Source organism: Emys orbicularis, chromosome 2 (assembly GCF_028017835.1).
Source record: "Emys orbicularis isolate rEmyOrb1 chromosome 2, rEmyOrb1.hap1, whole genome shotgun sequence".
Taxonomy (NCBI): Eukaryota; Metazoa; Chordata; order Testudines; family Emydidae; genus Emys; species Emys orbicularis.
Genome location: NC_088684.1, coordinates 238328430 through 238341951, shown reverse-complemented (window position 1 = coordinate 238341951; position 13522 = coordinate 238328430). Strand labels below are relative to the sequence as shown.

Below are 13522 nucleotides of genomic sequence, written 5' to 3'. Positions count from 1 at the left end.
GACTGGCTGGGCCTGGCACATGGCTGGGGAAGCCTGGCAGAAGCAGGAGCAGGAGTCCCCACTGGAGGTGGGTAGTAGGAGTGTGGGGCTCACCCAGCTCAATGTGCCGCTCAGGCTGCATAACCAAGGTAGCATGCAGCCCTCCAGTGAGCTGCTGCCTGGGATATGTGTACTCAGAGCAAGGAGCAACTTCTTACCTTTTAATGGCTTCTATAGTGCCAGCTAATGCTGCTGTGCAACAAAATGTACAGGTGGGGGAGGAATACTTAGGAATCACATAGCAGCCACGTTGGCTTAGTAGAAAGACCACTGTGTGACCTTAGGAAAATAATTTAATGGTTGTGCCTCAGTTTCCCTGTGAATGATACTTAATCTCCTTTTTTTAAAAGAAAAACACTTGGAGAGCGAAAGATGAAAAGTGCTACAGATGTGCTAACTACGTAGTGGTAGGAGGAGACTCAAACATAAGAGAATACTTCATAGCTGTCTTGTCTCCCGATTTAGATTTCAATGGAAGCGGTTGAAAATATAAGAACTGTGGCTTCATTAACTAGTGAAGATGCATTCTATGAGAGATATAATGCAAGTTTGAATGGTCCATACAGGTAGGATTTGCTCTCAGACAATTCTGTTTTTTAAAAGCAATGAATACATATTTTCTTAATTTAAAACAACTCAAGATTTATTCATATTACATTCATTTTCAGACTGAAAATATTAAACATATAAATGATTTGAAAAGATTTTGGCAGGGTAAAATGTATTTACTCTGTTTCTTTAAAATACATTCTTAGATGCTATTGTGTGTGATGTAATATTTGTGTGTGAGAGAGGATGTAATGACCTGGTATAAAGTTTTTATTAACATGAATATGGGATATTTACTTGCTTCACAAGTACTGCAGCAGAATGAGCTTCATGGATCAAGTGGCAAAGACTTTCTACTACATAACGTCACCATATATTATGACTTTAACTACAAGTAAGGACTTGCAGGTCTTGAAATAAGGTGCATTTCTTTTTCCCCTTTGGCCTTTTCATTCACACTCTACAAGCTAACCACTGCAGGGGCTAACTTCTAATATCCAAATATGTCAGACACTTTCCTAGTCTCCATTTTATTTAAATGAAATGATCTAACATCCATTTTGTTTCTTTCCCCTTAAATATGCTTTAAGTAAAAGTAGGGATTGAAAATTATAGTCCTCTGCCAATGACAGTTTTATGATTCAATATTCTATAAACCATCAGTATGAGAAAAAAAATCTATATTTCATTGGAGAAATGGGATTCTCAGCTTTAGCACTTGTCTCTAGTCCTCTCAGATCATTGTATCACAATATTATGATTTTTAGAGAAACTATTTTGAAAAACATTTTAAAAATATATGAGCACTAGAGATGAGTGAAAATCTGAATTTCTATCCTGTGGGAAATTCTAATATTTCAACCTCTGTTTTGCTCTGAAGTGAGACAAAATGTGAAAATATATAAAAAAATTTTCACGGAAAGAAAAGTTTTTTAGAAAAATTTCAATTTAGAAATGGCAAATCATTCCATTTTTGCATTTTTTCTCCAAACAAAATATTTTTATATTCCCAAATAATTGAAATATTTAATTTTCTTTTCTTTAACTGACCTGAAACTTTTTGTTTCTATCTAGTTCAACATCAAACTGCATTTCCCTGTTTTGGAACATTGCCTCTCTTATGGGCCAGGCTCCCTGGTTGGAGTATATCTCCCATGATGCAGTGTGGTCTCCCCTCTGACTGACTGGCAAAATGCATTATCGGAGTCACATGGCTATGCGTGCAAAGCAGAAATATTTCAATTCAGGTCAAACCAACCCAGAATAAAATATTTTGTTACCTTTTTCCCAATGGAAATTTTCAAATATGCAGAAATTGCGTTTTCTGTTGAAAAATCATTTTGCCAGTTTCTTTGTCACAGCAAGGTCTGCACATAATTAAGGTGAACCAGTTTTACCATCCCACACAACAACATTGGTCACCATTTAAAAGTCACCACTGTACAGGGTGTCTGAGTTGCTACTTTTTCCCCTCCTGTACTCAGAACAGGCAATATCTGCAGTGCTTCAGTTATGCTGTGTTGTACACATTGACTGTTCTATGGTGACCACTACATTTATCCAAATTGTCCAAAAATTCAAGCATTCAAAGATCATAAGAGACTTATCGAAATTATCAATTTGCTTTGTGTCAGATCCTTGGCCATCCATAAACATTTATTCTGGAAACCAGCATTCAAGTGTTAAAATGTTATGACTATTAAAGGGAATTTTATCATAAGGTCCTATCCAACAAACAGCTGGTTGGGATGAAGGGGTCTCATTTGCCATAAGTTCTCTCCAGAGGCACCTTCATGGAGCCCCTAGCATGCAGCTTTATTAATTATTATTTATTATTTGAGTGAGTGAGGTATATGGTTTGCCACCCCTAATCCAAAGGTCTGACCTTCTCCCGGCCAGTCTCTGTTCTTGGCATTTCATGACAATTTTTTCCTTTAACATAAATCTTTTTTTTTTTATCAGGGACTCTCTAACAAAAGCCCCCCTATATGGACTTACTTATGGAATAGCCCAATGTGCAACCTACTTTCTTGAGGCAGCAATCTTCAGATTCGGGGCATGGCTCATTGCTAATTGTTATACAAACTTTGAAAATGTATTTATGTGAGTACACATCAGTCCAAAGACAGTGATTTCAACACATGGTAGTTGTGTATAAGTCTAGTTACTAAGGCAATAGTGCAAGAGGTCCAACTGTTTAGAATCTGGTCAGGAGTTCAATTCAGGCAGAAGAGTTATTTCTGGGAGAGGAAGCTTGAAACAGGTGTGTTGGCATGTATAGAGCCTGGCTCAGTTTATTTACTATGGAGAAACTTTTACTGTTGACACTTCATTGCAGACAACGGGCTTTGTGAAATGCTTCTGCGTGGAGAAATTACATACCATTAGGATATGTCTACACTACAAAATTAGGTCGAATTTATAGAAACCGGTTTTATAGAAATCGGTTTTATACAGTCAATTGTGTGTGTCCCCACATTAAATGCTCTAAGTGCATTAAGTCAGCGGACCGCGTCCACAGTACTGAGGCTAGCGTCGACTTCTGGAGCGTTGCACTGTGGGTAGCTATCCCACAGTTCCCGCAGTCTCCGCTGCCCATTGGAATTCTGGGTTGAGATCCCAATGCCTGATGATGCAAAAACAGTGTCGTGAGTGGTTCTGGGTACATGTTGTCAGGCCCCTCCCCCTCCATCAGAGCAACGGCAGACAATCGATTCGTGCCTTTTTACCTGGGTTACCTGTGCAGACAACATACCACGGCAAGCATGGAGCCCGCTCAGCTCAGCTCAGCTCACTGTCACCATGTCATCTGGGTGCCGGCAGACGTGGTACTGCATTGCTACACAGCAGCAGCTAATTGCCTTTTGGCAGTAGACGGTGCAGTATGACTGGTAGCCGTCATCGTCGTATTCCTCAGTGAGTTCAATCAGAGGCACCTGGGCAGACATGTTTTGTCTCCTGGCCTATTGAACCGTCTTGACGATGATGGCTAGCAGTCGTAGTACATCATTTTCTGCCAAGCATCCAGAAGATGCCGATGGCTATCAGTCATGCTGCAACGTCTGCTGCCAGCTTAAGATGTAAAAAATAGATGGACCAGATTTGTTCTGTATTCATTTGCTTCCCCCTCCCTCCGTGAAATCAATGGCCTGCTAAACCCAGGGTTTTGAGTTCAATGTTTGGGGGGGCCATTCTGTGTGACAGTTGTTTGTGTTTCTCCCTGATGCACAGCCACCTTTGTTGATTTTAATTCCCTGTACCTGTAAGCCATGTCGTCACTCGCCCCTCCCTCCCTCCCTCCCTCCGTCAGACAATAGTTTCGCGCCTTTTTTCAGCACAGATGCCATAGCACTGGGATCATGGAGCCCCCTCAGATCACCGCGGCAATTATGAGCACTATGAACACCACGCGCATTGTCCTGGAGTATATGCAGAGCCAGAACATGCCAAAGCAAAACCAGGCGAGGAGGCGATTGCAGCGCGGCGACGAGAGTGATGAGGAAATTGACATGGACATAGACCTCTCACAAAGTACAGGCCCCAGCAATGTGCAAATCATGGTGTTACTGGGGCAGGTTCATGGTGTGGAATGCCGATTCTGGGCCTGGGAAACAAGCACAGACTGGTGGGACCGCATCGTGTTGCAGGTGTGGGATGATTCCCAGTGGCTGCGAAACTTTCGCATGCGTAAGGGCACTTTCATGGAACTTTGTGACTTGCTTTCCCCTGCCCTGAAGCGCCAGAATACCAGGATGAGAGCAGCCCTCACAGTTGAGAAGCGAGTGGCGATAGCCCTGTGGAAGCTTGCAACGCCAGACAGCTACCGGTCAGTCGGGAATCAATTTGGAGTGGGCAAATCTACTGTGGGGGCTGCTGTGATCCAAGTAGCCAACGCAATCAAAGACCTGCTGATATCAAGGGTAGTGACTCTGGGAAACGTGCAGGCCATAGTGGATGGCTTTGATGCAATGGGATTGGCAAACTGTGGTGGGGCGATAGCCGGAACCCATATCCCTATCTTGTCACCGAAGCACCAAGCCACCGAGTACATAAACCGCAAGGGGTACTTTTCAATGCTGCTGCAAGCCCTGGTGGATCACAAGGGACATTTCACTAACATCAACGTGGGATGGCCGGGAAAGGTACATGATGCTCGCGTCTTCAGGAACTCTGGTCTGTTTCAAAAGCTGGAGGAAGGGACTTTCTTCCCGGACCAGAAAATAACCGTTGGGGATGTTGAAATGCCTATCGTGATCCTTGGGGACCCAGCCTATCCCTTAATGCCATGGCTCATGAAGCTGTACACAGGCAGCCTGGACAGGAGTCAGGACCTGTTCAACTATAGGCTGAGCAAGTGCCGAATGGTGGTGGAATGTGCATTTGGACGTTTAAAAGCGCGCTGGCGCAGTTTACTGACTCGAATACACCTCAGCGAAGCCAATATTCCAATTGTTATTGCTGCTTGCTGTGCGCTCCACAATATCTGTGAGAGTAAGGGGGAGACATTTATGGCGGGGTGGGAGGTTGAGGCAAATTGCCTGGCCGCTGATTACGCGCAGCCAGACACCAGGGCGGTTAGAAGAGTACAGCAGGGCGCGGTGCGCATCAGAGAAGCATTGAACACGAGTTTTGTGACTGGCCCGGCTACAGTGTGAAACTTCTGTTTGTTTCTCCTTGATGAACCCTCCCACCCCCGGTTCACTCTACTTCCCTGTAAGCTAACCACCCTCCCCTCTCCCCTTCGAGCACCGCTTGCAGAGGCAATAAAGTCATTGTTACTTCACATTCATGCATTCTTTATTAATTCATCACACAACTACGGGGATAACTGCCAAGGTAGCCCAGGAAGGGTGGGGGAGGAGGGAAGCGCTGGGTGGGGTGGGGGAGGAGGGAAGGACAAGGATACACGGCAGTTTAAAACTTTAAAACTTTAACTCTTATTGAAGGCCAGCCATCGGGGGTGGAGTGGCTGGGTAGCCGGAGGCCCCCCCACCGTGTTCTTGGGCGTCTGGGTGAGGAGGCTATGGAACTTGGGGAGGAGGGCTGTTGGTTACACAGGGGCTGTAGTGGCGGTCTCTGCTCCTGATGACTTTCCTGCAGCTCAACCATACGCTGGAGCATTTCAGTTTGATGCTCCAGCAGCCGGAGCATTTCAGTTTGATGCTCCAGCAGCCGGAGCATCGACTCTTGCCTTCTGTCAGCAAGCTGATGCCACCTATCCTCTTCAGCCCACCACTTGCTCTCTTCAGCCCGCGATTCAGCCCGCCACCTCTCCTCTCATTCATATTGTGCTTTTTTGCACTCTGACATTGACTGCCTCCATGCATTCTGCTGTGCTCTGTCAGCGTGGGAGGACATCTGGAGCTCCAAGAACATATCATCTCGAGTCCGCCATTTTCTCCTTCTAATCTTCACTAGCCTCTGCGAAGGAGAAACATTTGCAGCTGGTGGAGGAGAAGGGAGAGGTAGTTAAAAAAAAGACACATTTTAGAGAACAATGGGTACACTCTTTCACGTTAAATTTTGCTGTTCACATTACACAGCACATGTGCTTTCGTTACAAGGTCGCATTTTTCCTCTTATATTGAGGGCCTGCCGGTTTGGTGTGAGAGATCACTCACGCAGTGCCAGGCAACAGAATTCGGCTTGCAGGCAGCCATGGTAAGCCACAGTCTTTTGGCTTTTTTAACTTTCAAACAGCAGCGCCCTCATTTCCCATACCAAGGACCCGTTGGGTTGGCCATTTAAAATGGGTTTGCAATGTAAAAGGAGGGGCTGCGGTTTCCGAGTTAACATGCAGCACAAACCCAACTACCCCGCCCCCCCCCCACACACCCAATTCTCTGGGATGATCACTTCACCCCTCCCCCCCACCACGTGGCTAACAGCGGGGAACATTTCTGTTCAGCCGAGCAGGAACGGGCACCTCTGAATGTCCCCTTAATAAAGATGTCGAAAAAAAGGGCTTCGTCGTGTGGACGTGTCCAGGCTTAATTCGATTTAATGCTGCTAAAGTCGACCTAAACTCGTAGTGTGGACCAGGCCTAAGTCACCCCTAAAAATGTTTGTAGCTGTAAACCTCTCTTTCTAATCCTTTGTGTGTAATTTTTCTAAACCATAAAGTTGTAAAAATGTCACAGTTCTCAGATTTATAGATAGTGTTAAATAAGGAAAACAATATTTGTAATTTATGAACAATAATAAAAAAGTCTCTCTTTAGATGAACTGAAAGATGTTTTGTGTTTGGTTTTCAGAGCCTTCCTCTCAGTTCTATACGGTGTTATAAATGTTGGGCAGTCCACTTCTTTGGCACCAGATTTTGGCAAAGCTAAAGTTTCTTCCCAACGAATCTTTCAGCTTTTGGATCGGAAACCCTTAATTGACAGCTATAGTGAAGAGGGTACAAAACTGGTAAGGCCCTTCAGAAAGTCCTTGAAACTAACAAACCTGGTGGTACTGTATTGTCCTTAATTGTATTAATCTTATTAAATTGCCTTTTGCAATGTCACAGAAGACAGGACCAGACAGGTAGGGTAAAATTGAACAGCAATAACTTAATAATTTTATATTTGCCCAGTGCCATTTAATACCTTTTTGCTTGAGAAATTAATAGAATACTTTTAAGTGCGGTTCTGTTTTGAAAGATGACTGGAAGAATGACATTTCATTCACCTGTTCTGTCCGTTGGATGTATTCTGAGGCCTTGTCTACGCTACCGGGGTAAGTCGACCTAAGTTACGCTACTCCAGCTATGTGAATAATGTAATTGAGTTCGATGTAGCTGAGGTCGACTTACCGCGGTGTCTTCATTGTGCTGCGTTGACGGGAGATGCTCTCCCATCGACTTACCTTACGCTTCTCGTTCCAGTGGAGTACCAGACTCGATCAGAGAGCACTCCGCTATCGACACCCGCTGAATCAGTTGCAGCAGTGTCCATCTCCCTGGTAGTGAAGACAAGCCCAGAGTTATAACTGCTTTCTTTAGTAATACAAGTATGTTTTCGCTGCTTTTTAGGCCTGTAAACTATGCAGCTGTGGGGGAGAGTGAGTTAGAGTCTATTCCTTCTTGTGCATTATCAGCAGACTTGTTTGCTAAGTTCCAGTCGGTTACATCTGTGTAACAGAGAGTCAAGGTGGGTGAGTTAATATCTTTCAATGAACCAAATTCTGTTGGTGAGAGAGACAAGCTGTCAAGCTTACACAGAGCTCTTCTTCAGTTCTGTATAAGCTCAAAAGCTTGTCTCTCTCACCAACAGAAGTTGGTCCAATAAAAGATATTACTTCACCCACGTTGACTCTCTAATATCCTGGGACTGACACGGCTATAACAACACTGCATACAACATTTGAGTAACCTCATTCAAGTCAAAGGGGTTGCACAAGTATTAATGAGGACGTAACTTGGCCTGCAGAACCTTTTGTTCCTGGTGATTATACGTGAGATGGAAAGAACCCAGCTTGTCTCTCAAAGTCCAGTGTTGACAGTTAGAAACTCATCTTTGTATTTGTAAACTGAATACATTTCATATTGTCTCTCAGTGCTATTCATAAATGCTTTTACAAGCAGAACCAGCCTTTCAGAAACTTGAAATTGCTTTAGAATTCTAGCTTTTGGATAGTGGCCTCGATTCAGAAAAGGACTCAGGCACATACTGTAAGCATGCCAGTAATTCATGTGCACAACTTTAAGTCACACATGTGCTTGACTACTTTCCTGAATCAGCTCCACATGCCCAGACTATTAATGCTCCAGGGGAAATATCTTCTTGCGGATAAAGATGTTAACTGAAAGTGAAACCACTCTGGGCCAAATCCTGATGCCAGTGAAGCAGCTGCCTTTGACTTCAGTGAAGCTAAGATTTGGCCCAAAGAGTTTAAACCTTGAAAGTCCAGTTCTCTAGGTGCTGTAAGAGCCCATTGTACTCGCAGTGCTGGTATTGTGGTCCTAGAGCTGTCCCATCCCCCAGGCATCAGAGGAGGCTTCCACAGTCTCTCCTAACATCTCCTTCACTCACCCTTGTCTTCAAGTCTTCTTCCTTGCTACCTCTTATACTCAGAGCTCCCTTCCTACATAAAAGAGACAATGAGCTACCCTTTCCTTATTCAAACCTACACTTAAAACATAGTTGTCCTTGAAAACTATGAATAATCCACCAAAGTAAAAATGTTTAACCCAATCTGAGATCTGATGTTTGCCTTGTACTATGTTCATCCTGCGTACTATGTGTTTAAATGACACTATTTAGAGAGTGAACTCACAGGGGCAGGAACTATGTTTTCCACACACAATGATAGTGTCTGGATTATATGCAATGATGACATAAAAGAGAGGTATTAGGGTTGTTTACTTACCTAAAGTAATGATAGTCCTTGTGAACCAGGCTGAAAAGGAATGATATAAATGAGAGAGAGATGCAGAAAAGAACCACTGAAGAAGGAGGTCCCGTACACAGAAGATACCAATCCAATCGCACTGCATATTTAAGCAATAATAAACTGACTTGTCACGCCTTCATTTAAATGACCATAATGAGTTGTGTTTGATGCTTCAGTACAAGATAGACAGGTCTTCTGTCATACATTTGTATTTTCTACCGTTTCCAGAGTCAGTTTGATGGCAACATTGAATTCAGGGACATCCATTTTATATACCCTACACGACCAGAAGCTCAAGTTTTGCAAGGACTCAGCGTGAAGGTTAATAAAGGACAGACGCTAGCCTTGGTGGGGAGCAGTGGTTGTGGCAAAAGCACATCCATTCAGCTGCTGGAGAGATTTTATGACCCTATGGCAGGACAAGTGGTAAGAAAAGATTTGTGAAGCTGTTAACGCTAAGAGATTATAGAACTGTTCTTCAAAGTATTTTACAAACATTATATCATCCGCACAACACCCCTTTTGAGGTGGATAAGTGTTGTTACAGGTCCGGGTACTGCAGAGAAGACTTGGGACTTCCTTAAGGTAGAGCCGGGAGTAGAACTTTGGATCTTCTGACTCCCCATCCTGGCTTTAGATCACTGGAAGGCATCTCTTGGTTGATTTACTTGATATATTGGAGGGGACATTAGAATATACTTCCCATAATGTAACCCTTGCCACTAGTCCTGTAGTCATGTTAACATGACACAATTTGAGGTCTAATTCATCACTTGATGAGACTTTTGATGCAAGTCCTATTAATGATGATGAGAGCTCCAAGAAGAATAGCCTAGAGATGGTGAGTCAAAGGACGTTTGAATAAATGCCCAAAGATGTGGATTCTTATTGGAGCTCTTCAACCGTCTAGGTCTAAGAAGCTCATGAACAGACTTTCTCATGAGATCTCTGGTACCTGCCATCATCAGTAAAGATGGAAATTCTGTGGGCACATCTCATTATAGACTGGCAATTCCACATCTATTACGGAAGCTAGCAGAGCAGACGTGCACAAAAAAATACTTCTGAGAAGAAAAGATTATCTGAGCTTCTTTTGAATTTTCAGAGTTTTGGTTCAGTTCAAGTTTGGATGAAAGATCTGATCATCTATTATTTGATCAGAAGTGGTTCACTAACCACTTTACTTTTACTGTAACTCTAACACAGGTCAGAGGATTTTTACAGATTGGTGTTTCACATGTACATTGTACGCCTGAGGAGGAGTATTGCATTCTGCAGGGAATGATTTTTCCCTTTTTCTGTTTCTAGTTTGCAGATGGGTTCGATACCAAGTCTTTGCATTTGCAATGGTTAAGGTCCAAATTGGGTATTGTGTCACAGGAGCCTATTTTGTTTGACTGCAGCATTGCTGGAAATATCCAGTACGGAGACAACAGTAGGGTTGTCAGTCAGGAGGAAGTTGAAGAGGCAGCTAAAGCAGCAAATATTCACACCTTCATAGAAAATCTCCCAGAGGTAAATGAAAAAGTCTTTCCAGTCTCAGTGTGGGGTAAATACTCACTGTGACTTATCTAAGCAACTCCCATTAATGCAAAACAATATGCTTTAAAAAAAAAAAAAAAGCTTATTTTTTTGTGTTTACAATTCTCAAAGAGGAAAATAGGAAGCTGATGTTTAAAAATGTAACTTGCAATATGTATTAACACATACGCAGTCATAATTAGCTAATTCAAATGCAAAATCTGAGCTCCAGTTTTCTTGTTTTCCTCTACCACAGTGATGTTCTATAACAACTATAAAAGAGACATTCGATTCTAAACCTTTATTTTCATTTCCTCATAAACTTTGCCAATTCTTTTTCCTTTTTTGGCAGAAATTTTCTCTAGTTTTAGTCTTATCTGAAAGGTAAAATGTTTCAAGTACATCTTAACCTTCATGTTTGCCATGGACTTAGTTCTCAAAGGGGAGAAAGACCTTGGAAAAGCCCAGAGAAATCGGGCTTCCTGTAGAGTTGCATGGAATTGAAAAAAACAATATTTCTTTTTCATGACCACCTAGTTTTTGAAAATGTACTTAGAAGAAAGTTTTGGATGTGTAAGAAATAAACGGTCACCTCCTGAGTGTGGGTCTCTAGGGCCTTGAAATTATAAAAGTCTCTTGAGATCTATATGTTTAAGTACAGGTGTCTTTGACTAGACACATCAGTGGTTGCACCACTTAGGAGTTAGTCTTTTTCTAATGCTGAAATGAATTTTCATTACAGAGCAGTTATCAATATGTGTAGCTGTAGATCTGCATTTTGATTCAAACAGTTAATTAGATCTTATAAAATTTTATTTTTTATTAAAAACCATTACATTATTCGTTTTTCTTTCATGGTGGAAATGCTTAATATAGTACATTATCTGCTATTAAAAATATAACTTTCTGTTTCTAACTTTCCTTCACAATGAATATTTACTTATACAGAAGTATAATACCCGAGTGGGTGACAAAGGAGCACAACTTTCTGGAGGTCAGAAACAAAGAATAGCAATTGCTCGTGCTCTAGTTCGTAAGCCAGCAGTTCTGCTTCTGGATGAAGCCACATCTGCTCTTGACATGGAAAGTGAAAAGGTTAGTAATATGCATTCTACCATTTATAATATACACAAAATTACGGGGTTCGAACGCTTCACTGCAAGAGCACAGGCGCTCCATCTACAATACAATTTTGAAAGTTTCACAGAACAATCCTTAGTTCACTCTCTGTCTACGGCCTGCTTTTGCAAGGTGTAGAGTGCCTTCAACTCCTGGTGTCTAAATTGGGAGTTGATGGTAGTCAGCAACACTTGGGGCTGGAGACAAAGTGGGATTTTCAGAACTCCTCAGTTTGGGCCTGCCTCAGTTCCTTCAAAGTCAGTTATGAAATCAATGGGACTTTTAATGGGTTCACAGTTAGGCCAATGCTGAGCACTTTGGAAAATCCCATTCATAATTAGCAGCTTTGAGTTTGAGACAGGTGTCTTCAAACAGTAGACTGTGATCTACTAGAGGAGGCCTTGTAAGGCAAGTCACCAGCTCCGTCCTCTTCCCTTCAGCCAGCAGCACTAGCAGCAAAGTGGGTCTCTTTCTGCACTATTTCCTGCTCTGTCTGGGTGAACAGGTGTTGCTACAGAGACCGAGAGGGATCCACTCTGCCAGTAGAACTGCTGGCTGTCAGGACAGAATGGAACAATGAAGAAGTTTAATGTTGTCCTGCCTCTGTCCGCTTCCCAGTCCTTTTATCCACCTGCGTTCAGAGGGTAAGAGGTGACATGCAGGAGGAGCTGGCTTGGAAAAAAGGCTTCAGCAACACCTCCCACCTCTCAGGAGATGTTGTGCAGTGAAGAGAGAGTAATTAAGCTATCCTCTGTTGCTGAGCTGGCTGAGCTTCCTCACTGCATCCACCATCTCCAGGAGAGGGGGAGACTCCATAGGGACGAATAAACTGTTCATTTGGATGGGGATGCAGTAGAAGTGAAAAATGCCACCATGCAAACCGCCATCCAGTTGTGAGCCAGATGTCAGGATCCTGAATTTTGGATTTTTATGGACAACAAGAAGTGTCTGGCATTGCTGGTACTATCAATGAACATGCAAGTTTTAGTCATGTCTATGTATTTGGCTGGTCTGCTTTCTCCAAACTGATCTAAGTATTGTGCATGTCTGACTGACAAACACGTGGACAAGTGCATATGGCAGGGAGGTCAGAGGTTGTTATTTTCTCTAAATTTGGCATGTAGTTGGAAACAGACAGCATGCAATGTCAAATAGAACACACACATTTGGTAAGCAGCCAATATCACAGACAATTCATTACACCTCTGCAAATTAGTTGTGTTGCATGTTAATCTACGTTTTATGTTGGTCCAAACTAGATCCTTATGGAGCTCATTCTGCTAGCCTTTGTTCATGAGAGTAGTCTCAATGACTTCAGTCGAATTACTCACACAAATAAAGGTTGGAATATCAGGCCCCTGTGTTTGAGGCCTCCTTCATGCATGGGAAGTACTGACTCCTAAACCCCAGTGAGGAACACCCAAGTGATAATGTGAACTATAAAGGCAAAGGTGAACGGGAAGATTCTCCAAGTAATAAGTTTTTCTCTGCATCTGTCTGCAGATTGTCCAGAAAGCCTTGGACGATGCCAGGAAGGGTCGAACCTGCATTATTATTGCTCAGCGCTTGACGACCGTCCAGAACGCTGATGTCATAGCAGTGATTCATAATGGAAAAGTAGTGGAACAAGGGACTCACAGCCAGCTGCTGGCAAAGGAAGGACATTACTATGCACTTGTAAATGCACAAGTTTCTCATTAACATTAATGTTACAAACTAATCTATTTATATAAATACACACACAACCCACAGCTAAGTAATATTAAGGATGCACCTCATTACTGAGATGTCTGCAGGTTCAAAACACAGGCATGTAGTAAAAAACAGAGAAGAGACATTTATTTTTTCCTTTTGTCACAGCTTTAGTATTACTTAATCCTATTGGTAAAATCCTTTGGGGCGTGTTGGTTAATTTTAA

At 42.6% G+C, this 13522-nt stretch overlaps 1 protein-coding gene across 1 annotated transcript in view; it reads left to right on the top strand.

The window, feature by feature from the left end:
* LOC135873820 (ATP-dependent translocase ABCB1-like) overlaps positions 1 to 13305 on the top strand; it is a 78540-nt gene extending 65235 nt beyond the window's left edge. The window contains exons 21-27 of the mRNA XM_065398434.1: positions 505 to 605; positions 2551 to 2691; positions 6843 to 6999; positions 9193 to 9390; positions 10273 to 10479; positions 11434 to 11580; positions 13108 to 13305. Coding sequence (XP_065254506.1) covers positions 505 to 605; positions 2551 to 2691; positions 6843 to 6999; positions 9193 to 9390; positions 10273 to 10479; positions 11434 to 11580; positions 13108 to 13305 — 1149 coding nt within the window. The remainder of the gene's footprint in view (positions 1 to 504; positions 606 to 2550; positions 2692 to 6842; positions 7000 to 9192; positions 9391 to 10272; positions 10480 to 11433; positions 11581 to 13107) is intronic.
* Positions 13306 to 13522: the final 217 nt, after the last annotated feature.